At 35.7% G+C, this 23,167-nt stretch overlaps 1 protein-coding gene across 1 annotated transcript in view; it reads right to left on the bottom strand.

Moving 5' to 3' along the window:
• Positions 1-3,775: 3,775 nt before the first annotated feature.
• LOC126467022 (uncharacterized) overlaps positions 3,776-23,167 on the bottom strand; it is a 40,008-nt gene continuing 20,616 nt past the window's right edge. The window contains exons 5-6 of the mRNA XM_050096434.1: positions 5,987-6,309; positions 3,776-3,983 (exon numbers count right to left, since the gene is read on the bottom strand). Of these exons, the coding sequence (XP_049952391.1) occupies positions 3,791-3,983; positions 5,987-6,309 (516 nt within the window). The 3' untranslated portion in view covers positions 3,776-3,790. The remainder of the gene's footprint in view (positions 3,984-5,986; positions 6,310-23,167) is intronic.

Below are 23,167 nucleotides of genomic sequence, written 5' to 3'. Positions count from 1 at the left end.
CCGGTACTGCTTATTTCTAACAATATTTTTTATAGTCAGTTTTGTTTTGGCCAATGCACATAATAAATTGTGTTCTGAGTTCAATCAGTTCCTAGCTTTTGTTTTCATTACTACACCTATAATTTGTGATGAATGGAATCAGTATTCTTAATGCTTTTTCTGATAATAATGGATATCCATCACCAAACTTTTTCAAAATGTTGCTGGTTCTATTTTAAAGAAATATCTTTTTATTGTGTTGTCTTCAAGAAGCCCAGGAATTTGTTGATGTTAAGGATCACTGTCAGTTAAGGAAATCTCAAAATGTGTTGAACTACAGTGCTGCATTGGTAATATTCCAGTCTGTGAAGAAAATTGGTAATTTTATCATGTGCTATGAAAGTAATATTTCATTGCAAGCTGAGATTTTATGCATTTATTTCTACCAAGAAATCTGCAAAATATACCACTTTCAAAATAAATATATTATGTGTAACTTTAGGAATGTGTTCATACTGGTGTCAGCTACAAAATCAGTGAAGTGAAGAACAGTATGCAAACTTCATTGACAATTGTTTATATACTTTTGATATCTTGAATAGAAACACCAAGCTCATAAGGGACTTCAGCTGCCAGAAAGCATAAAGTCATTACCAGACTCTTTTTTCCAGTCATTACAGCTGTACAATATGTTTCTTTTATCCATGGTTCAGATTGAACAAATATTTTAAGTCTGTGACAGAGATTCAATAAAATTTTTGAACCACCCGTTCTTACTGGCAAGTGGTTCACTGAAAGGAATATTTCCACGACAAATTGCACTATTTTTTAACACAACGCTTTTTGCTCGTTTTTAAATGATGGTACAGCACAATAAACAGGCACTTGCAATCTATATTCACTCCAGCTGTGAGCCTGCTTGAGCTCTGACTGGAACAACTGTGTGCAATGCAGTTAGGTAAAGTTCTGTGCTGTGTGATGCAGCCCCTGTCAAAACTGAGCATGCACGAATGTTCTGCTTCTTTTGTTCAGAGTGTGATCCACATTAACATATTAAGATGTTATTTGTTTGGCCACTTTGAAATTGTACATAAGACTAGTAAACAAATCTCCACTGGCTAGAAGAGAGATATACTTATAGTTCTTCCACAGTTACAAAAATCGAGTTTGCTATGTAAAACTATAAGCATCACTCATAAACATTGGTGGATTTGTGAGTTTTTTAAAGAAGGAAACAGATTGGGGATGGTCTTCTTGACACCTTAAAAATGAAAGACGGAAAATGTCTTACCAAGCTTACCAAATATTTCTAGAGGTGGGCGGGGGATGCATTTAAAAAAAAAAAAAAAATATTTTAGACTGCCAATTTCTGCTTCCATCAGATTAGCAATGGTACTTTGTATTCATAATTCACTGAAAATTGTTCAAACAAGGGCAAATCTGACCAATAATGAAAATATAACAACTAAATGATGTTAGTGACTATAGGCTGCAAAATAACCAATTATTTTTATTGAGTAGTTCCCCTAAAATTGTTTGTGAATGATTGCATTGCAAAAAACAGGTTTTTAATTTTCTATTCAAAGAGTAACATGTCTTCTGAAGAGCAGCAGATGGCTCAGCTTTCTGCTTTCCTTGACACAAAGGTAAATTACGAGATGATCACTTCTGTAATAGGGCAGTAAAGTATGCTACAATGCGTGCTACAAAGAATTGCGGTAATAAAGCCTGAACAATGAATTACTGCACACTACGATTACAGGAGGAGTGCTGTCATGGGCTACATGTCTGGATCAGATTTGTTCAGGAGGCAGATTGATGAGCATGAGATTTGTGATAAAATGGGATGTGCAAACAGTGGCATGATGTCAAAGTGTGTTTAGTATTTTGAGGCATGATCAGATGTTAAATTTGTTGGAGCCTTAATCACAAACAAAGCCATTAAAAATGCTATGATGATAGTGAATATTTTTTTCTTTTTATAATAATCATAATGTAAAACATACATTTCATAGATTTCCGTAAGGATTTTCCTCACACCAGACTTCCTCAATTTCACAAGACAGTGCTACAAATCAACTGTTTCTTAATCAATAGCTGCCATGTGAATAGAAAAAAATTCACTCACTTGCTTCTATTTCTCATCTATCAGTATGAAATACATTGAAAACATGGTGAAACTGGTGGCAGCAACAATGTATTCACTTCATGTACTGCGAACGTGGTTGGCAAGTGAATGACTAACTACAGAAAGAAGAACAATGAGCAATCCAATAACTTCCCAAGCAAGAGGCTGGGTACTTAGTTGTGATTGCTAACTGTGTGCGAATTTCAAATGATGTCATTAACACATTTCCTCTAGCCTGCGCCAGGTCATGTCATACATTAATGCTCATATATGAAAATTTTCAAATTAGTTACCCATCTAAAAGTTATTAATCTGATAGGGTAGTCACATGAAACTTTTCAAATTAGTTACCCATCTAAAAGTTATTAATCTGATAGAGTAGTCACACATACACACACACACACACACACACACACACACACACACACACACACACAGGATGTTAGCGGTATTAGATATAAAAGTGCAGATATTTTTATTGTTGGGAACAGTATCTTTGTAGGTTGGTTAATGCCTACAAGTAAATGAAGCAACAGAAACCACTAATGTTATTTTCCCCTGGACAGAAGATCAGATGTAAAAGTGTGGAAATTTAGACACAAAATGATAAGCCTATACTGACAGATATATTCCACTTAATCATGCAGTTAAGACTGTGCAGAAAACTTTAGGTTGTAAGGTTTGGGATGTGTTTGCAGGAACATTCTTGGATGCAGAGAAAAAATAACTAACACACAGAATTGTGAATATATTAAGGCACCAATGTTCACATTATCTGCACATACACCCCTAAAACCCACTGCATATGCCTTCTGCCCCCTCGCCCTCCTTCTCCCTCTGTTACTGAACTGTTATTGAACCCTACCTGTTTTTACCCTCTCCACCTCCTCCCCAGAAAACATCATTTATCCTCAGGGCACCTACCCAAGGCTGGGAACCACTGGACCATAGTACACTTCATTTTCTCCAGGAACACTCCCTGGTGCAAGCATCCATGGCATATATGAGATCTGCCTTGCTTATTTCATAATAGCCAGCTTTCAATAGTTTATTGGAGATATTATCTATACCTGCAGAATTTTTACACTGCAAAGAACCAATGATTTTTATTATTCCTTTAATGATTATTGGGGTTCCACCTACCTGACTGTAGGGTACTGGGAACCCTGTGGCTTCACCTAAGAAACTGCTGCAATCTATTTGAGAGGTGATAGTTAAAAAGCAATTGTTATATACTTCAAACAATGGAAGATCCAGGACAGAATGTAACAATATTCTCAATATTGTTATACATTTCAACTATTTTCTTGCCGTCCACTATATGTCAATTATTAATGTTGAGAACAATGTTTTTGCCACTGTTAGAGGGTAAGAGCTCCTGTATCTCTTTTTACCAACTCCAAACTGCTTTGATTTTATCATAGGAGATGTTAATTTCAAACTTTATACAATTTTTTTTTAATTTCCTGATTATCTAAGCTAAAATTTCATAATAATCCTTAGCTTGTCAGAATTATTTGAAATGTTGAATGCTATGTATAGCTCTCTTCCTCTGACAGTATGTTTTGATTCCATTTGTGAGCTGTGGATTTTTATAGATGTATAAACTGTATTTTGAATTAATACCATCTGCATGATAGACATGCCTTAGTGAAGGCAAAGCATCAAAATACCTGAAAATTATTACTGTGACATAACACCAGCAACTAACCTGTTGCGAAAGACATTTGGCCGAGAATTACGCTGTAAACTTTGTACATGCATTAGATTATGGTGATCACTTAGTTCTTCAGAAGTAGAAAATCCTCGGCCACAGAGATCACAAAGCCATAGTGTTGCATGACAAGTTTCCCTGTGTTCACGCAGACGTTCAGAGCTGGAATTATCATAAGATATCATTTGTCCATATGCTTAGACATCTCACATTAAATTAACTTTAAGAAATACTTTAACTTTGCACAGGCTAAAAGAATTATAAGTCATGAAATGAGAGGTTTTTCAATATTAAAAGTTTATCATAAATTAAGTAGTGAACTAGAAACTAGATCCATATATATCATAAAAATGTATGTGCATATGTTCCACATCTCTTCCTACACCCCTGGAGCAATTTCAACCATACTTGGTACATACATTCCTTACTGTCACAACAACTGCTTTGGGAGTAAGAACCACCTACATATCATAGTTTATGTCATAAATAAAGATATCTGTGAAAAACTGCCACATCGTGCATGTTGTTGAAATTTATTATTTCTGTGCTACTAACTCTATTCACAAAAAATTTCACAGATAGTATCCTAATGTACTGCTAAGTGCACCTACAAAATTATATCATTGCACGACTCATAGGTCAAGAGATATGATTTCATAAACATTGAAATGTATTAAATAGTGCTGCATGAAGCATGATGTTTTAATTTATTATATCTTTACCATTAACACTATTCACAAAAAATTTCACAGACAGTATCCAAATACACCACTGAACATATCTACAAAATTATATCTTTGTACAAAACATTGTTCAGAATATATGACATCATACAGATTGAGCTGTGTGAAAATTGAACTGCAGAGCAATATTCACTATAGATATAGACGAAATGTATGTACAAATATGTGTGAAATGTGTTAAATATATGTGAGATATGTTTTACATGTGCATACTCTGTCAAAGCCATGGTTAAAGACCTCCTCCTAAACCTCTTGGCCGATTTCAAGCAATCTTGGTATCTTACTATCTGGAATGAAATACTGTGGGAGTAAAAACCACCAGTGTGTTATTGGGATGGGGGTGATAAGTTGTAGAAAGAAGGTGTGAAGGAAGAGATGGGCAAAGAGACAGAAGGAGGAGATGGACTCAGATAGAGGGAGGAAGAGGTGTACAGAGAGAGAAGAGCAGGAAATGGACAGAGAGAGAAAAGAGGATGAGCTGGATAGAGAGGGGGGGAGGGGGGGATGGGAGGAGATGTATAGAGGAGGAAGGGGGAAATGGACTAACAGTGTTGGAATACATACCCAGGCAATACTGAATACTCAGCTAGTACTATGATAAATCAGAAGTGCGAAAACCGATATTCAGTCTACCAATAGATGTGTCACAAGCCACACCTTCATATTTATGTGTGTGTCTGTCTGCTCTGAATCTCATCATGTTCAAGTTGTTGTTCATATGCCTTTCTATTGCTCCATGCTCATTATATGGTCAACATTTCTCGACTGAACTGAACTATGGCATTTTGTCAGCCTCATATGACATATGGCTGTTCAGCAATTGCTATTTCATCATCTGTCTAAGCATCTGCAGATGGTAAAGGAGTGTGGGTAGGAGGGGGGGAACATACAATCAGAAAATTGCACTCTTGGTTACTAATGTAAGTTTTAGATATGGAACTACTGCCTCTTCTTCGTGCAGCTCAGTGGTTGTTGTTCCCAAGTCTGTGAATACACCACATGCACAAAACCCTCTTACTAAGAGAACTGTCTGGCAATACCAAGGATCAAACTTGAGTTATTTGTATGGCAGTCATGCATGCTGGAAATTCAGATATAGAGTCAGATTTTTCACCATTAATATTTTACTGTGCCCATATTAAATGTGTTATTCATTCTGCCATGTAGTGTACTTGAGTGTGAATATCTCAATTTAACTGCTGTTCATGCTTGGACATTATGACTATGGAAGTTTACCAGTGTGTTAGTTGTGTAGCCTTCATTTGCAAGAAACTTTTTCTACTGCATGTTCTAGCACAGACAGAAAAGAAGATAATAATTAAAAAAGATATGTTCTTCATCCAAACAGATCTCTGATATGCTATTGTGATTTTCTCAGAATACGCTCTAAAAGAGGAAAATAAGATTCTAATTATGCCTCACCTTTGAAAATTCAGGTGACATGAGGTACAACTCCAAGAAACCTCAGGATCAAACCCCTGAGAAATGATGTGGCCAAGTCGATGTACCTGATTTGTGTCAACCTTTGTATATATCTTGTCATGCTCAATAATGTCATGGCCTGGCGTTTCTGACACAGAGCTGCTGATGTTACAGCAGGCTACATGGGAGTCCAGCTCATCTTGAGTCTGAGCTGTGTAGCTGCATATAGGGCAGTTCAGACCTCCACCATGTCTGTTAACTTCACACTGATCTGGTGGTTTCAGGGTGCTGGAATCTTGATGTCTAAATGCAGATTCATTAGTCTGAACCAGGAAAAGAATTACAATATTTTATTAATTCCAGTTTCAACAAAAGTGGAATTCCATTAATTAGTTAACAAAGACTCCTCCAAAACAAAACAAAGAAGAATAAGAAGAAGAAGGGAAATAGAATGTCCAAAGTCATATTACAATAGACTTGTTATTTTTTAAAAATCTAAACAGGTAACATTCATCATACGAGACCAATAGTACATAAAAAAGTTCTTTGATAGCAAAGACATGTAACAATTTCACCTTTCACCAATGAAGTAACAGTATTTTCATAAATCCTGCCAAAATAAAACTTTGTAATGAGACATTTACGTTACATGTGTACATTTTCTGCCAGTTCTACTATATTTTTCATTATGTGCCATACATTTTTATTATTTTTTTTTATTCACAACAAGCATACCTTATCCTTACTTGTACTAGGTATGTTACTGCTTTTTCCTGATTTTCTTTTATACAGCTGTACTTCTAATATCTTATTAGCACTTCTGTGAAGTTGCCTTTAACTGGATTAAATCATATCTTTCTGGTAGGCAACAGGTGATAAAATTTGTTATGAAAGTAATAGTTACTTTTAAGGATAGAGAAAGTAAGTTATGGAGTAGCTCAATGCTCTGTGTTAGGGCTTATGTTATTGCTTATTTTTATAAATGATTTATGTACTACTTGTTACCAGCACAGACATTTTTATTTGCATGTTATACTAGAAATCGTATAAGAAGCAGATTTACTGCAGAATGTCTCTTTGACAACAGAAGGAGCAGGAAGATGGTTTAGAGATGATTCTGTGATTGTAAATGAGAAGAAAGGGGTGTGAGTGAACTTAGAGAGGCCTAAGAATAAAATCCAGACACAGTGCTATCCTAGAATTAAGTGCTGGTGGCTTTGAACTATGATCTTAAACAAAGAAGTTTGGTTAGATGAACATTTAAGATGAGAAAATTTGTTGAAATACTGATAAAAAGGTTGAATAAAAACTATTATGACTTTTTAAACAGTATTATGTGCTTACAATGCACAGTGTGGTGTGACATCCTGGGGAAATGTGAGTTTTGTAAAACAATCATTTAAAATTCTAAAACAATGAATAAGGATTATGAAAGAGATTATATGAATGTGTGTGTTGCCTTAACTCCTTGACTGGGCTGTTTCTTGCACTGATTTGTGACCATTGTTGTGGTATTACTTGCCACTGTGACACTGCTGTCACAGGGATTTGCACACCCCACTATCTGTCCCCACCTATACAATTATTTCCATTCCTCATGGATCTTTCTTGCAGTGTGGCATAATCTGACATGTTCTGGCACATTTTTTTCAAACCAAGTAGTTGCTACAACTGTATTTTTGACACCAGCAGTATTTATTATGAAAATAAACAAATTGCTTCTCATTTATTTTGCTAATACCAGGAAAGATTTTATTAAAGGAGATTTTTGTACAATATTTATTTAGAAGTTACTTCTCATATGGTACAGTTCAAAACAAGGTATTTCACATAGTGAAACATAGCATTCTTCACAATAAACATATCTTTCTCTTCTCATTTTCTTTTCATTAATGTCTTTTTTGTTGCAGGACACTTGACTGTTCCTGTTCAGCACCTATTTCTTCTCAGCAGAAGGAATATGCTTAGGAAAGTGCCCTCTCCCCAATTGTGTTAGGACTGGTTCTTGGCAAGGGTGAACCATTTTTCTTTGTAAAAAGGAAGAATTCAAAAATTAACTGTATTTTTCAAGTAAAATTCCAATAATCTGAATTTGGAAATCAAGTCCCTCGAATTTGCCACTGAGTTTCTTGTGTAACAAATATGAATTTAGAGCTGCAACATCAATCAGAGAAGGAAATTGTTTTGTGTAGTATTTTTGGAGACATTTCCTTGTTGCTGTATCATTTGTGATGTACTGGTCAGCTAAGTCAGTGCCATGGCATCTGTCATTCTCACAGAGGATACCTTCTGGCAATTTCACCTCTGCTTATTTTAGTTCATCATGGTAAATATTCGAAAGCTTGTGACTGTCTTTCTTGTCTCTGCATTGAATCACCATCATTTTCCCTCTGTAAAAAGACTTAACTTTACTGAGTTTTGTCTCCCTCAAAGCAGCTGGTGTTTTCTAACTGTTAGTCATGACTAGAGACTTGATTATATGCATTTGCATGTTGCTTATGCATTTGCATATTTAGTTCCTCTTCACTGGTTATTGCATATTTTAACTAATGTCTAGTGACAATGCATATTTACGCTCTATGTTTACAATATTTTAAAAATTTAGATGGGTGGTCTCTAGCTCAAACTAGTTTTGATGTCTCACAGATTGACCGTAACATAGAACTGCATGCAGCCGCTAACCGAGTGGCTACTGCCTAGCAAAATCATTACAGAAGGGGAACAGTAATAGGTAGATAGAGTCAATGCTCCTGCACCCGCACCCCCAGTTAATTCTCTCTTCTGTCATACCGTACATGTTCGCAACAATTAAATTGAATTATGCAAGCTTTTTATTTGCCTGTCCATTGTTTCAGTTTAGCTCTCTATTTACTTGTACACAGTTGAACGTTTTTACAATGTGTAGTGTGTAATGTGTTGTGTGCCATGCTGCCCAAAAAAAGAAACATTGTTTCATTGGTAGCTGACCATCCTGGAACATTTACATGTGATGGAAACGTTTTATATTGTCAAGTTTGCAAGAAAAACATTTCATGCAAAAAAAAAAAAAGTTTCAAACAGACCACAATGTCAACACAAGTCTTCATATCACAGGAATGCAGAAGAAATGACAACAACTTCTGACAACAGCAAATTGCAGTAGAAGGGATTTGTCCAAAGGTAACCAAAAAAGTCAAAGTAACATGTATCTATGTCAAGAGTTCATAGCAAGCAATATTCCTCTTCACAAATGTACAAACCCTATCCTCAAAGACTTCCTGCAACAAATATTGCTTAAATCAAAATATACCAGATGAATCAACATTGCATAAAAATTACATACCAAAAATGTTTTGGAAGAAATACACAATGAACTCAAGGACAGCATTATCTGGTTTTCAGTTGATGAAACTACAGAAACTTGTGGCCATTATACTGCAAATTTAATTATCAGTGCTTTAAAAGAAGAGCCTTCTTCTTCGTATTTAGTGGCCTGCAAAGAACTTGAAAAAGTAAATCATTCCACAATTGCCAGGTTTGTGAATAAAATATTTCCAGAATCTTCTGCAGATTAAAAGGTGTTTGTGATTATTTTAGATACTGCTCTCTATATAATCAAAGCAGGAAAAGCCCTCCATGAATTTTATCCCAAATTTAGTCATGTAACATGCTTTGCTCATGGAGTACATCACCTTGCTGAAGAAGTATGTTCCACATTTGTGAATGTAAATAAACTTATTTCATTCAACAAAGGCTCCTGCTCACATCAAGACCTACAAAGAAAAACTACCAAATGTGCCTTTATCTCCTGAACCAGTGGTGATTCATTGGGGTGTGTTGGTTGAAGATGTGTTATTTTACAATGAACATTTTGAGACCATTAGAGAGGTAGTAAACAACTTTGATAATGGAGAGGCTTTGGCACTTTGCCAGTGCAATTAAATTTTAATTGATTCTAGTATTAAAAAAGACAATGCTGTGATTAGCACTCATTTTTCCCATATACCTGTAAGTATTAGAAAGCTTGAAACTCAAGGTTGGGCCTTGAATGAATCTATGCAATTAATGAATAAAATTGTTCTAGTGAACTCCTCCTTGCCAGAAGTATTCCCAAGTAAATGTAAAGAAAAGTTTGAAAAAGGATTTTAAACAATAACCCAGGCTTTGAACCCTTGTGCCAAATTGATAGTCTTATTAATGGGACAGGTGAACTTTTACCAGAAACAATAAACACCAACATAGCTACCTCAGTTGATGTAGAATGGTCCTTTTCTGCTTGTAAAAATGTTTTGAGTGATCAAAGACATAGTCTTACTATGGCACATTTGAAACACTACTTGGTCATTTAAGTTTACAATAGTAGAAAAATGTAAAATAAATTGTAAATGATGCTTTGGTCCAATAGTGTTAATTAAAAGTTAATGCTTTCAAATATATTCATGATTGTATATTGTTGTTTAAATAAAATATTACAGAGTTTTTGAGCATGCCCCTCTGCTTGTGATATATCTCAAAGTTGCTCCCATACATATTGATTGTTTTGCTGTGACTCATTTGCATCAAATCCACTTATTACCAGCAACAATAGCAAAGAAGGAACAGTTCTTCAAACATGGTATGCGTACCCATTTTGCAAATTTTTAGAAAATAATCCCAGAATGGCCCCCTTCCTAACCTCTACCAGAAAGTATTCAGAAAGTGACATCAGTATTCCAAATGTACTGATTTTTCATGTGGCTGGTGCTCTCCCTCATAACTGTTATGCACAGGTTTGACTTTGAGATATAATGCATGCATTAACTACCATGATTTTTTATTATTTGATCTTGCATATTTTGGCACATTTCATGCATTTTTAAACATTTTACATGCATATTTGCATGCATATTTTAAGGTTTTTGTGATGCATATAATCTGGTCTCTAGTCATGGCTGTGCCAATGCTGTTAGTGTTTTTGGAGACGAGAAAATCAAAGAACTATGGACTTCTGTAAAATTTGCCAGCAGAAACATTATACCTCTTGGCAAAATAACCTTCAAGATGAAACAACTTTAGATGTCAGAAAATATTCACTATTTTGTGGCTCAAATGCACTATACTGTAGTGACATAAATAGCCATTATTTGCTCTGCACAAGCAAAATGATTTGATCCCAAAATAAGCACATTTCATAGGTATATACTGTTTCATAGAGAGTCAGCCTTACGTCATTAGAAGGGACTTATCAATAAATTATTCTTGTTTGGGAGTACACAACACTTCAAATCTTTTTCTGCAGATAGTCAATAACAGTTTTCATTTTGTATAATTTAACATGGACACCACCTTCTTTCAAATAAAAACTATTGTCATTAAAATAAAGAAAGATTAATGAAGGTCTAAATCTACTTACTGGCATTACTTTCTATAAAATCGATACCTAAAAAATTTCATTCCTTGAGTAATACATCTCAGAATCACAATACTGAATTAGGCCTTCTAAAAATAACATTGCAAACAAAGAATACAGTTCTTCATTGATTGTTGGTACCTATCTGTGCTGATACAGTCATTGTTTCAGTTGAAGTGTTGCCATATTTACCCCCACAAATGTGCCCTCCGTAACTGCGACTCTGTCAAATTTGGCTGAAAATTGATTGTCTCAAGCAGGCAATTTTAAATGATGTTGGTCTGCACCAGGTTTTCAGTCCAAATACTTTAACTGCACTTTTTTGTTAATTAACCTACTGTCGATGGCGAGACTGAGCCTCATTTACTACTATTTACACACAGTTAATGGGTAAGCCAGATACTACTCTTGATTGATGTCCTATAACAATGACAACTGTCCAATTGCAGTAACCTAACACTGAAGTGACAGAAATTTACATGTGGCAGACATACAGTTAACACAGTAACTGATTAATTACCTTAAATGCTGTCATTTCAAGTAGATAGTCATATCAGAATGAAAATTATGTGCACAGTAAGCATGATTTGGAAATAACAGTTCACAATTCACTACTATTGTCACACTTCACAGAACGCATTATTGAGGATTAACACATTTCTCGAGATTAACTGCAAGTTTACTAAGTTTACAGTCAATCACTGAAAACAATCACTGAGGTACAGAAAGATCTTTTGGATGTAAAATTTAGGTAAAACCCAGCACATTTTATGAACTGTAACTAGTGCTAATTTGCCTCCAGTACATTGTTCGATAATTTTGGACACAGGTCTTGCTCAGGTTATACACTGCTACAGACTATTTCAAATGGCTCCCAGGAGCCTTCCTTTTATAATATTATAGTAATTAGCACTGCATTCAGCCACTGTTGTTTTTTTACAAATAACAATTAAAGATTTCTATATCTGAATAACTGAACAATGGAATAAGATTTGTTTGACTAAGGACTTTAAAATAAAATGATACTTGTTGTTGGATTATGCTCTCTAGTTTGTCAAAATACAGGTTTCTACTTCAGTAACAATTTTTTTTAGATAAGAATGTTAATTACTCTGAAAATAAATGAGTGTAAAATTTCTAGCATATTTCCAGCATTAGCTACCTTGATGCTTCACTTATTTATACAAATTTTAATACACTTTATCTGAAAGGAATATTGATTTAAAAAATTTGAAATTACTAGTATTTGTAATTAGCAAGGCTTTTAGGTAAACTAGTCACATGAATGGCTCCTAATTAACTAAATTAATGTACCAGATAATAAAGTAAAGTTGATTAAGTCCTGAGTTAATATTCAAGATTCCTGGTAGAGTGCACTTTGTCATATAAATGTTAAAATCAAAGATATTTACAAAAAATAAATAAGTAAAACTATTGGGGGAAGAAAACATACCGGGGGTGGGTGGTGGGATGGGGGTGGATGGGTTGAGGGGGGGGGGGGGGGGGAGTTCACCTGTTTTGTTACACAGTATGTCCATATTTGACTTCTTAACTGTCCAGTTTACTTTTCTGTCTCCTTAGTCACCACTGCAAACAACCTCTCATTAAAAAAAATAATAAATAAAAAATTTAAAAAAATAAAATTTTAACTGTATTTGAAGGCTCTGCAAAATAAATTTGTATGATTGCTTTCCCTGCAAATGGAAATTTACTGCTATTTGTACTACAGTTAATAGACAAAATTCTTGTAGAAACATCATCAGTTATTAGCACTTCTTCTATGCTACCTTAGTCACAAGAGGTTTCTGTATCACTGTCATTACAGTTCTCATTATCATTGCCATTAAAGTTCTTATTATAACTGTCTTTTCTACTTCTTTAAAAAAAGATGTCACAAAAATATTCATTACCACATTCATTTAATAATCTTCAAAGTCTTCAACATGAAAAGATGAGGATGATGCACAGTGCAACACACTTACTTTTGTATGAACAATGTGTCTACTTACTGACAAAATAATTGTTTCATGCAACAGAAACACTAGTGACATCCATTAGTGCAACCCTGCAGCTGATACACAACACTAAATACATTTTGTAGACCCTCCCAAATGTTACCAACTGCAGGACAAAGTGCCATTTGTAGATATGCAGTGCAGCATTGCCAGGCAACATGAACTCAGTTTGGGGAGCAGATATGGAGAGGCAATGGCCCTTCCCAAGTCCAGCTTATAGAGCATGCCAGCAGTGCCTCAATGGATCCTTAACCCAACTCATACAGCAAGGTCAAGGGGTTAAATCACATAGGATATTTTCAGCCTCACAGCCAAGCTCACAATTATGAAACTAGAAGTAGGAATGATTTTCGCAGAGAAGTACATAGCAAGCCCTATAATAGGAAGATAGGTTAATATAAATCTCAAATAACTTTTTCCATTGCTTGGAGAAATTAAGAATATCAAAACGTGAGGCATATTTAAGAAAGAGATGAAAAATATGCTAATATATAATAGCATTATAGAATTGAGGAATAGATAAAATATGCACACTGAGCAGGTCCACTATCTTTTTTCAAGGGCACAGTGATATGTTTTACTGTAACTTTCATGCAACAAATGTTTCCATTGTTGCATCTTTGGTTTTATTGTTTCAGGCAGTCAGTTATCCAGAGAGCTGTTGGTGTGAGCTTGGCAAAGAGCAAAAATATTTGTGGAAATGAAATTACATATGTGAAGAAGTATAAGTGGAGTGATGTCAGTGGTGTGTGTGTGTGTGTGTGTGTGTGTGTGTGTGTGTGTGTGTGTGTGTGTGTGTGATACTCTTAAAGTAGTGAGATATGTATTAGAACATACAGTTTTAATTGTTTTGGTTGTAAATTGAAACAAACTTTTGTCTCCATGTTGCATTACCAACATTATGTGCATTGCATACTTGTTTAGAATTGACTAGTATATATCATCAAACAGAATATTCAGAGTATAAATAAATGTCATTTTTAGTACATACCACAAAACTGGGCATCTCATCACACACAAAATGAAATTCCACATTTTAAGCTAAGAGGACAAAGCACACTACAGCAACAGAATGAGAGTCATGGAATACAGTCCAGTCGAAATAGTTTTTCATTAATGTTGTGCAGAGTAATGATCCAAACAGTAAAGTTGGATTATCTGTGAGCCTAGAGAATAAAGGTAAAAACTTTTTGAAGTTTGTTTGGGACCATATTGATAATAACATGGGTAACCAAAGTAATGCTATGATACCCATAAAGTTGATAAAACCCAGCAAAGATAGTGTGGATGTAGCATTTGATGAAATTGAAAATGACTTTTGCATGAAGTGTCTGACAACAGAGAAGATGATTCACGTTTTGTGTGTCCTTACATTAAAATTAATATTGATCAACTGTTTGATACAGGTAGCCCAATTTATGATATATCTCAACAATTTAGGGACAAGATCAGTATGAATTTTGTGGAAATGCCCATTCCACATATAAAGGTAAGAGGAGCTACAAGTAAGCAAAGCAAATTGCTAAAACCTCAGGTACTTTTAACTTTTAATATCAAAGATAAAACCGTCGAACATGTATACTTAGTGATCCCTAGCCTGGTAGAAAATATAATTCCCAGTATGGATTGGATATTTAAATTTGAGGCTTGTTTTGGATGGAATGCTAAAGAATTCTTTATTTTGGAACCTAAAAGTAATACTTACATGAAAAGTAATTTCTGTATTTTAAACTGTGGGAAAAGTTGTAACTATTTGTAAAACATTGTCAACCAACATGAATACTGGATGTTTTATTACAATATAAATTTTGATGAGACTGGGAATCAGGATTTTGAAAGTGTAGGAGATTCTAAAGTGGGAAGCTACAACTTTTAATGACCAACAAAAGGAACAACTTAGAAATTTGTTATTGGAGTTTAGAAATGTGTTTAGTGAAAGGAAAGTGAAACGCTATCACTGCATGCTTTACTGTAGAGATCATAAACCTTTCTTCTCAGACCATATCATATACCATTTTCAAAAAGGAAAGATGTTGAGAAAGAAATTCATAAATGGAAACGTGGGGGGTAATTGACAGAAATAGGAATGGTTACAATAATCCTTTAGTTGTGGTTATTGTTGTTGTGGTCTTCAGTCCTGAGACTGGTTTGATGCAGCCCTCCATGCTACTCTATCCTGTGCAAGCCTTTTCATCTCCCAGTACCTACTGCAACCCACATCCTTCTGAATCTGCTTAGTGTAATCATCTCTTGGTCTCCCTCTACGATTTTTACCCTCCACGCTGCCCTCCAATACTAAATTGGTGATCCCTTGATGCCTCAGAACATGTCCTATCAACCGATCCCTTCTTCTGGTCAAGTTGTGCCACAAACTTCTCTTCACCCCAATCCTATTCAATACTTCCTCATTAGTTATGTGATCTACCCATCTAATCTTCAGCATTCTTCTGTAGCACCACATTTCGAAAGCATCTATTCTCTTCTTGTCCAAACTATTTATCGTCCATGTTTCACTTCCATACATGGCTACACTCCATACGAATACTTTCAGAAATGACTTCCTGACACTTAAATCAATACTGGATGTTAACAAATTTATCTTCTTCAGAAACGCTTTCCTTGCCATTGCCAGCCTACATTTTATATCCTCTCTACTTCGACCATCATCAGTTATTTTGCTCCCCAAATAGCAAAACTCCTTTACTACTTTAAGTGCCTCATTTCCTAATCTAATTCCCTCAGCATCACCCAACTTAATTAGACTACATTCCATTATCCTTGTTTTGCTTTTGTTGATGTTCATCTTATATCCTCCTTTCAAGACACTGTCCATTCCATTCAACTGCTCTTCCAAGTCCTTTGCTGTCTCTGACAGAATTACAATGTCATCGGCGAACCTCAAAGTTTTTATTTCTTCTCCATGAATTTTAATACGTACTCCAAATTTTTCTTTTGTTTCCTTTACTGCTTGCTCAATATACAGATTGAACAACATCGGGGAGAGGCTACAACCCTGTCTTACTCCCTTCCCAACCACTGCTTCCCTTTCATGTCCCTCGACTCTTATAACTGCCATCTGGTTTCTGTACAAATTGTAAATAGCCTTTCGCTCCCTGTATTTTACCCCTGCCACCTTTAGAATTTGAAAGAGAGTATTCCAGTCAACATTGTCAAAAGCTTTCTCTAAGTCTACAAAGGCTAGAAACATAGGTTTGCCTTTCCTTAATCTTTCTTCTAAGATAAGTCGTAAGGTCAGTATTGCCTCACGTGTTCCAGTGTTTCTACGGAATCCAAACTGATCTTCCCCGAGGTTGGCTTCTACTAGTTGTGGTAAGTAATAGAAATGTTGGAGTGAGAATTGTTTTGGACTCTAGACATCTTAATAAGTTTCTTATCAGAGAGAATGGCCATCCTGGAACATGGACAAGTTCTTACACAAATCGGATAATGTAAAATACATGTGTAGTTTGGACTTGATCTCTGGATTTCACCAGATCCTACTTGAAATTAATTCTAAAAAGTGTATTGCATTTTTGTATGGAGGTAAGTGTTTTCAGTACTGTATGATGCCATTTGGGCTAAATGGATCTGTAGCTGAATTCATAAGAGCTCTGGATTCCGTCTTGGGAAGTGAAGTGAGCTCAAAATTAATTGTGTATGTTGATGACATTTTGGTCACTGAAAAAACTTGAGAAAAACATTTGGATTTGTTAAGAGATGTGTTTCCAAAACTGGGGTTGGGAAGTATGACTTTGAAAATAGGTAAGTATAAATTTGGTGTGGAAGAAGTTAAATTTTTAGAGTATGTTATATCTGAGAAAGGAATTGCTCCTGATAAAGAGAAACTAGATGCTATTGCTAATTTTCCTACTCCTCGCAACAAAAAACAGCTGAAATAATTTTTTGGGTTAACGAGATTCTATAGAAAATTTGGTAACAGCCAAGCTTTGAATGCTTCATGCCTGTGTGAACTTTTGAAGAAGACTACTATTTGGCATTGGAAACAGGAATGTCACGATGATTTCGATGTCGTGTCAAAGTCAGATATTGTTCAGACCAGATTTGTCTCTTCTGTTTTGTATTATGATGGACAGTAGTGACATAGGTTTGGGTGCTCATTTGTTGGCTGGAACAAAGTACTGATTCTTTAATTACTTATACACATGCGAGTTTTGGTCATTGTGCATCAACCAAATGTAGACAAAAGATTCAGGAAAACATCTATTTTTATAACATATGAAAGAGAGTGAAGAAGAAGATCACCATCTGTGACAGATGTCATAGAGTGAAGGTAAGTAATCAAACAAGTAGAGGCCAAATGCAAAACGTACCACCCAATAGTAACTTTGATCTCATGTCTGTGGACACATATGGACCTTTGCCTAAGTCTAAGAATGAATTTTGTTATGTTTTTTTGGTCATTAATGTACTTTTGTTGTTCATAAAGCTGATTCCTCTTAATAAAGCTAACAGAAAGCAAATCATTTCTAAGTTTGAAACACATATTTTCATTAAGTGGGTATTCCTAAAACAATTTTATCTGAAAATGGTTCTCAGTTTCAATCACAAGCTTGGAAAGATTTTGTTGATCACACAAATATAAGGCATATTCTAACCTCGGTATACCATCTGTCAAGTAACCCTGCAGAAAGATATATGAGAGAAATTGGAATACTGTTTAGAACATATTGTAGTAAGAATCATACCAGTTGGGTAGACTATGTCAATGATTCTGAGGATATCATGATCAGCTTACAATACTCTTCAACAGGTTCTTCACCATTTCAAATCATGTTTAGTCACAGACCAGCTAACTTTATTTCTGAGGATGTTGAGTTTCCTCCATGTAAAATTCTGTCACTGAAAGAGAGAGAAGAGTGTGTCAGGGAGATGGTGAAAAAGCAGGGGGATAGGAGGAAGCAGAGACATGATGGTAAAGGCAGATTTTCGAAGTTTGAGGTAGGAGATCTTGTGTTGGTGAAAGCCAAAGAGAAATCTAAAGTGTTGACATCTGAGATAAAGAAATTTTTGGATATTTATATAGGACGATTGAAAATTCTTGAATATCTCCATCCTAATGCATACAGACCTGTGTATCCTAAATCTAAGAAATTGTTCAGATTATGCAGTATCACTGAACTGAAAGTTTACAGACATAATCCATAAGTATCTAATTTTTTTGTTTCCTTTTCTTTCTCCATTGTCAGGAATGTAGTATGGAAGATGATGTGATTTCTTAAGTTCTGAGTTTAAATCTACATCACACTGCCTTTGCAAAATCATACAAATATATAATTATGTTTGTAATAGATTTGTGCTTTAGAGTTTGATACATATATGCCATGATTCTAAATGAGTATATCCTTTTACAGTTTTGAAAAGGGACAATGCCATTAAATATCTAGTAATACATTTTCATATCTTGTACTGCAAAATTAGGAATAGTATCTTAGTAAACCTTTGTATATCACCTTACTAGTTCATTTTTTAATTGCATTTAGCTCTGTTTATTAAAGTTTCATATGTGAACACTTCTTAATCCTTTCTAACACAAACCCTGTGCACTTGTTTTTCCAGTATAAGTAGGCAGAGCATATGCCATGTGATGTTAGGGAGGTATTGAACAGCATACTTAGTACACAAAATGGTGTTGCAGGATTTGAGGTGAAAGCTAGACAGGAAGTTACCTATCTGCCAGAGCATGTGATAAGAAATCTGCAGAGGAGACTGAAAGATGTGAGTGGATCCATTCCCACACTCCTGTATGGCTGCAACCTTGTTGGTCCAGTCGATTTACATGATATGGTAATGTACTGAAGCATCTGTCAACTTCATCAGTGTTGTGACTGAGATTTGTAAATTGTTAGCCAAGAAATTATCCTTTATGAAGAATTCATGGAACTATTTGTTTAGAAATGTCACCACTGCCATGGACAGTGTTATTCCATGTAAATGTTTTTATTCAAGTAGGGGGATTAACTTCCCAATATATTACGTACACTGCTGGCCATTAAAATTGCTACACCAAGAAGAAATAGAGATGATCACCGGGTATTCATTGGACAAATATATTATACTAGAATGGACATGTGATTACATTTTCATGCAATTTGGGTGCATAGATCCTGAGAAATCAGTACCCAGAAAAACCACCTCTGGCCGTAATAACGGCCTTGATACGCCTGGGCATTGAGTCAAACAGAGCTTGGATGGCGTGTACAGGTACAGCTGCCCATGCAGCTTCAACACGATACCACAGTTCATGATGAGTAGTGACTGGCATATTGTGATGCGCCAGTTGCTCGGCCACCCTTGACCAGACATTTTCAATTGGTGAGAGATCTGGAGAATGTGCTGGCCAGGGCAGTAGTTGAACATTTTCTGTATCCAGAAAGGCCTGTAAAGGACCTGCAACATGCAGTCGTGCATTATCCTGCTGAAATGTAGGGTTTCTCAGGGATCGAATGAAGGGTAGAGCCATAGGTTGTAACACATCTGAAATGTAATGTCCACTGTTCAAAGTGCCACCAATGTGAACAAGAGATGACCGAGACGTGTAACCAATGGCACCCCGTACCATCATGCTGGCTGATATGCCTGTATGACTAGACAAATACACGCTTCCAATGTGCGTTCACCGTGATGTTAGCAAACACAGATGCGACCATCATAATGCTGTAAACAGAAACTGGATTGATCCAAAAAAATGACGTTTTGCCATTCGTGCACCCAGGTTCATCATTGAGTACACCATCACAGGCGCTCCTGTCTGTGTGGCAGCATCAAGGATAACCGCAGCCATGGTTTCCGAGCTGATAGTCCATGCTGCTGCAAACGTCATCGAGCTGTTCGTTCAGATGGTCGTTGTCTTGCAAACGTCCCCATTTGTTGACTCAGGGATTGAGACGTGGCTGCACGATCCGTTACAGCCATGTGGATAAGATGCCTGTCATCTTGACTGCTAGTGATACGAGGCCATTGGGATCCAGCACAGTGTTCCGTATTACCCTCCTGAACTCACCGATTCCAAATTCTGCTAACACTCATTGGATCTCGACCAACACGAGTGGCAATGTCGTGATACGATAAACAGTAATCAAGATAGGCTACAATCCAACCTTTATCAAAGTCAGAAATGTGATGGTACACATTTCTCCTCCTTACACGAGGCATCACAACAATGTTTCACCAGGCAACGCTGGTCAACTGCTGTTTGTGTATGAGAAATCGGTTGGAAACTTTCCTCATGTCAGCACGTTGTAGGTGTCACCACCGGCACCAACCTTGTGTGAATGCTCTGAAAAGCTAATCATTTGCATATCACAGTATCTTCTTCCTGTCAGTTAAATTTCTCATCTGTAGCACATCTTCTTCATGGTGTAGCCATTTTAAAGGCCAGTAGTGTATTTCTTATCAGCTGTAAATGAATCTTCTAGGTCCCTATGTACATAGGTTAGCTTGTATGAACAATTAGCAAATAGTGTGGAAGGCATTTACTAGTATAGACAGTATAACAAGATGTATAAATTTCTGATATCAGACACTGAGTTCGGTCCTCAAGTACTAAATTATGTCATCATTCAAATGTTTCTGATTACCTGTGCTTATCCTGTGTACTGCAATATTGTATCTCGTTGGAAATTGAGTTGTGGGAAAACTCATGTATAACTCTGTTATGGGTACCCCTGGTGACTGTGACAGTGTGTGTGTACTCCAGGAGAGCGTGTAACTAATGATTAAGGCTAGATGCTTCCTTTAATTATTCTTTACTTATGATTGGACTTATTGATGTATTATTATGAACTTTATTCATTTTGTTGTGTCTTCTGGTCTGTACTCAGTATCGTTTGGATTCATGGGGTGATCCCCACATCGTAAGCTTCGGCCCTAATATTCTTGTATTATTTTCTCCTTTCATGAGTTAACATATCCTTGCATACCCTGATTGATTTTGTGCTATATCCCTACTCATAGTTGAGTATATTTTTCTGCTCTATACCTGTCATTGTGAGTTTTTAGAGTCAGCTCACTTGCCATACACTTAGGTTCTGAATTTTTTTCTTCTCTTTTGAAGATTTTTAAGATGTGAATTTATAGATGTAAACTTGCAATTTGTAATTCTAGTGATTTTCATTGTGTCTGCACTTATTTCTGTAGTTTAGTGTTGTAATGTTGTAGTTTTGTCTTTGTATAATTTGTCTTGTGATATAATGTTCCACACATCTAAAAATCAGAATGCCATGTCCTGATATATGTATAAATTATGACTTGTGTAGTAGATATTTTTCTTATGTTTTGTGTAATATCTTATGTATAAGATACTTCTATCATCTGTATTCTATCTTATGGCGTCATTTTTTACATCGTTTGGCAAACCTTATAGTAGGTCACAAAACCTTGTAAACACATTGCTTCGAAATTTTTTGAGGGGAATATTGTAAAGGGACATCCTCCTCTAGCATTACTTTTTCTAGATAGAAGTAGTCGATACCAGAATTTTTTTAAATTTTGAACAGATCAGTATTATCTCAGCTGTTCTTTTTTTAAAAAATCATATGATTTTGTACACAATGTGTCATATTTCAAGCTAAAATCTGTGAAAATAAATTATTTTGTTTTAGTTGTTTCTAGGTTTTTGTATTTTATATGAACAGTGTAATTTCGGGTTTGTTAATGTGAAAATTCAAAAGATAGTGAGATATAGTAAAATGTGATGCAAATAAACATTGAAAAAACAAAAATTCTGCATATATGTTCCTAAAGTTTATTTAGATCAGTTGGACCATGAAAAACTAAAATGTGAAAATTTCAGCTTCAAGAATGAAACTCCTAGACATGAATAACTAGAGCCAACTGCTTAACGAAAGATGATAAGTAAAAGTTTATTGTAAATCATACTCCTCTCAAATCTTCTGAAACTACTTAACCATGAAGACAGTTGCAACAACAAAGGAGGGAGGAGTAGATTACAAATGTTGTATTGAACATAATGTTGTGTTTCACAGTTCGTGAATTTCGAGATGGCAGAGTTAGACGAGAAACGTGTACATTAAATTTTGCGTGAAACTCAAGAAAATCTTTACAGACACACACCAAATGATGCAGGAAGCCTACTATGATGAGTGATTAAGCCATACTCAGTGTTACAAATGTTTTACATAGGCCAGGTGGAAGTTAAAGATGACCCTTGTTCAGGATGAAATTATGAATGTCAATCGAAGATTGATGGTCTGGGAGATTGTAGAAGAATGTAACATTACAGTTGGATCATGTCATGAAACCCTAACACAGAATCTTGTAATGCATTATGTTGACACCAAGGTCATCCCATGGCACATGTGTAAGGACCAGAAAGACCTTCACATCAGAATCTGTGAAGAGTTTTTGGATTGTGCCAGTGAGAACGAGATGTTACTTAAGAGAATCAAAACTATTGATGAGATATGGGATGTTGACACTGTGGTTCAATCTTAACAATGGGTTGGGAAAGGTTCTCCAAGACCAAAAAAACCTCATCACGACAGGTCAAATGTTAAAGCCATGCTGATACTACTTTTCTTTGACTTTGAGTGATTAGTTCATCATGAATTCATGCCACATGGATAAACTGTCAATCAGTGGTACTCTCAGGACATGTTGTGATGCCTGCAAGAAAATGTGAGAAGGAAACAGCGTGAAATGTGGCAAGGCAATTCCTGGCTCTTGCACCATGATAATTCGCATACGCATTCATCCCTTTTGGTGTACGACTATTGCACAAAAAATGGAATCAGTGTGCTACCTCATCCTCTGTACTCT

This window comes from Schistocerca serialis, chromosome 1 (genome assembly GCF_023864345.2).
Source record: "Schistocerca serialis cubense isolate TAMUIC-IGC-003099 chromosome 1, iqSchSeri2.2, whole genome shotgun sequence".
In the NCBI taxonomy this organism is placed as follows: Eukaryota; Metazoa; Arthropoda; class Insecta; order Orthoptera; family Acrididae; genus Schistocerca; species Schistocerca serialis.
Note: the sequence above shows the minus strand (reverse complement) of the source record. Positions and strands in the feature narration are given on the sequence as shown.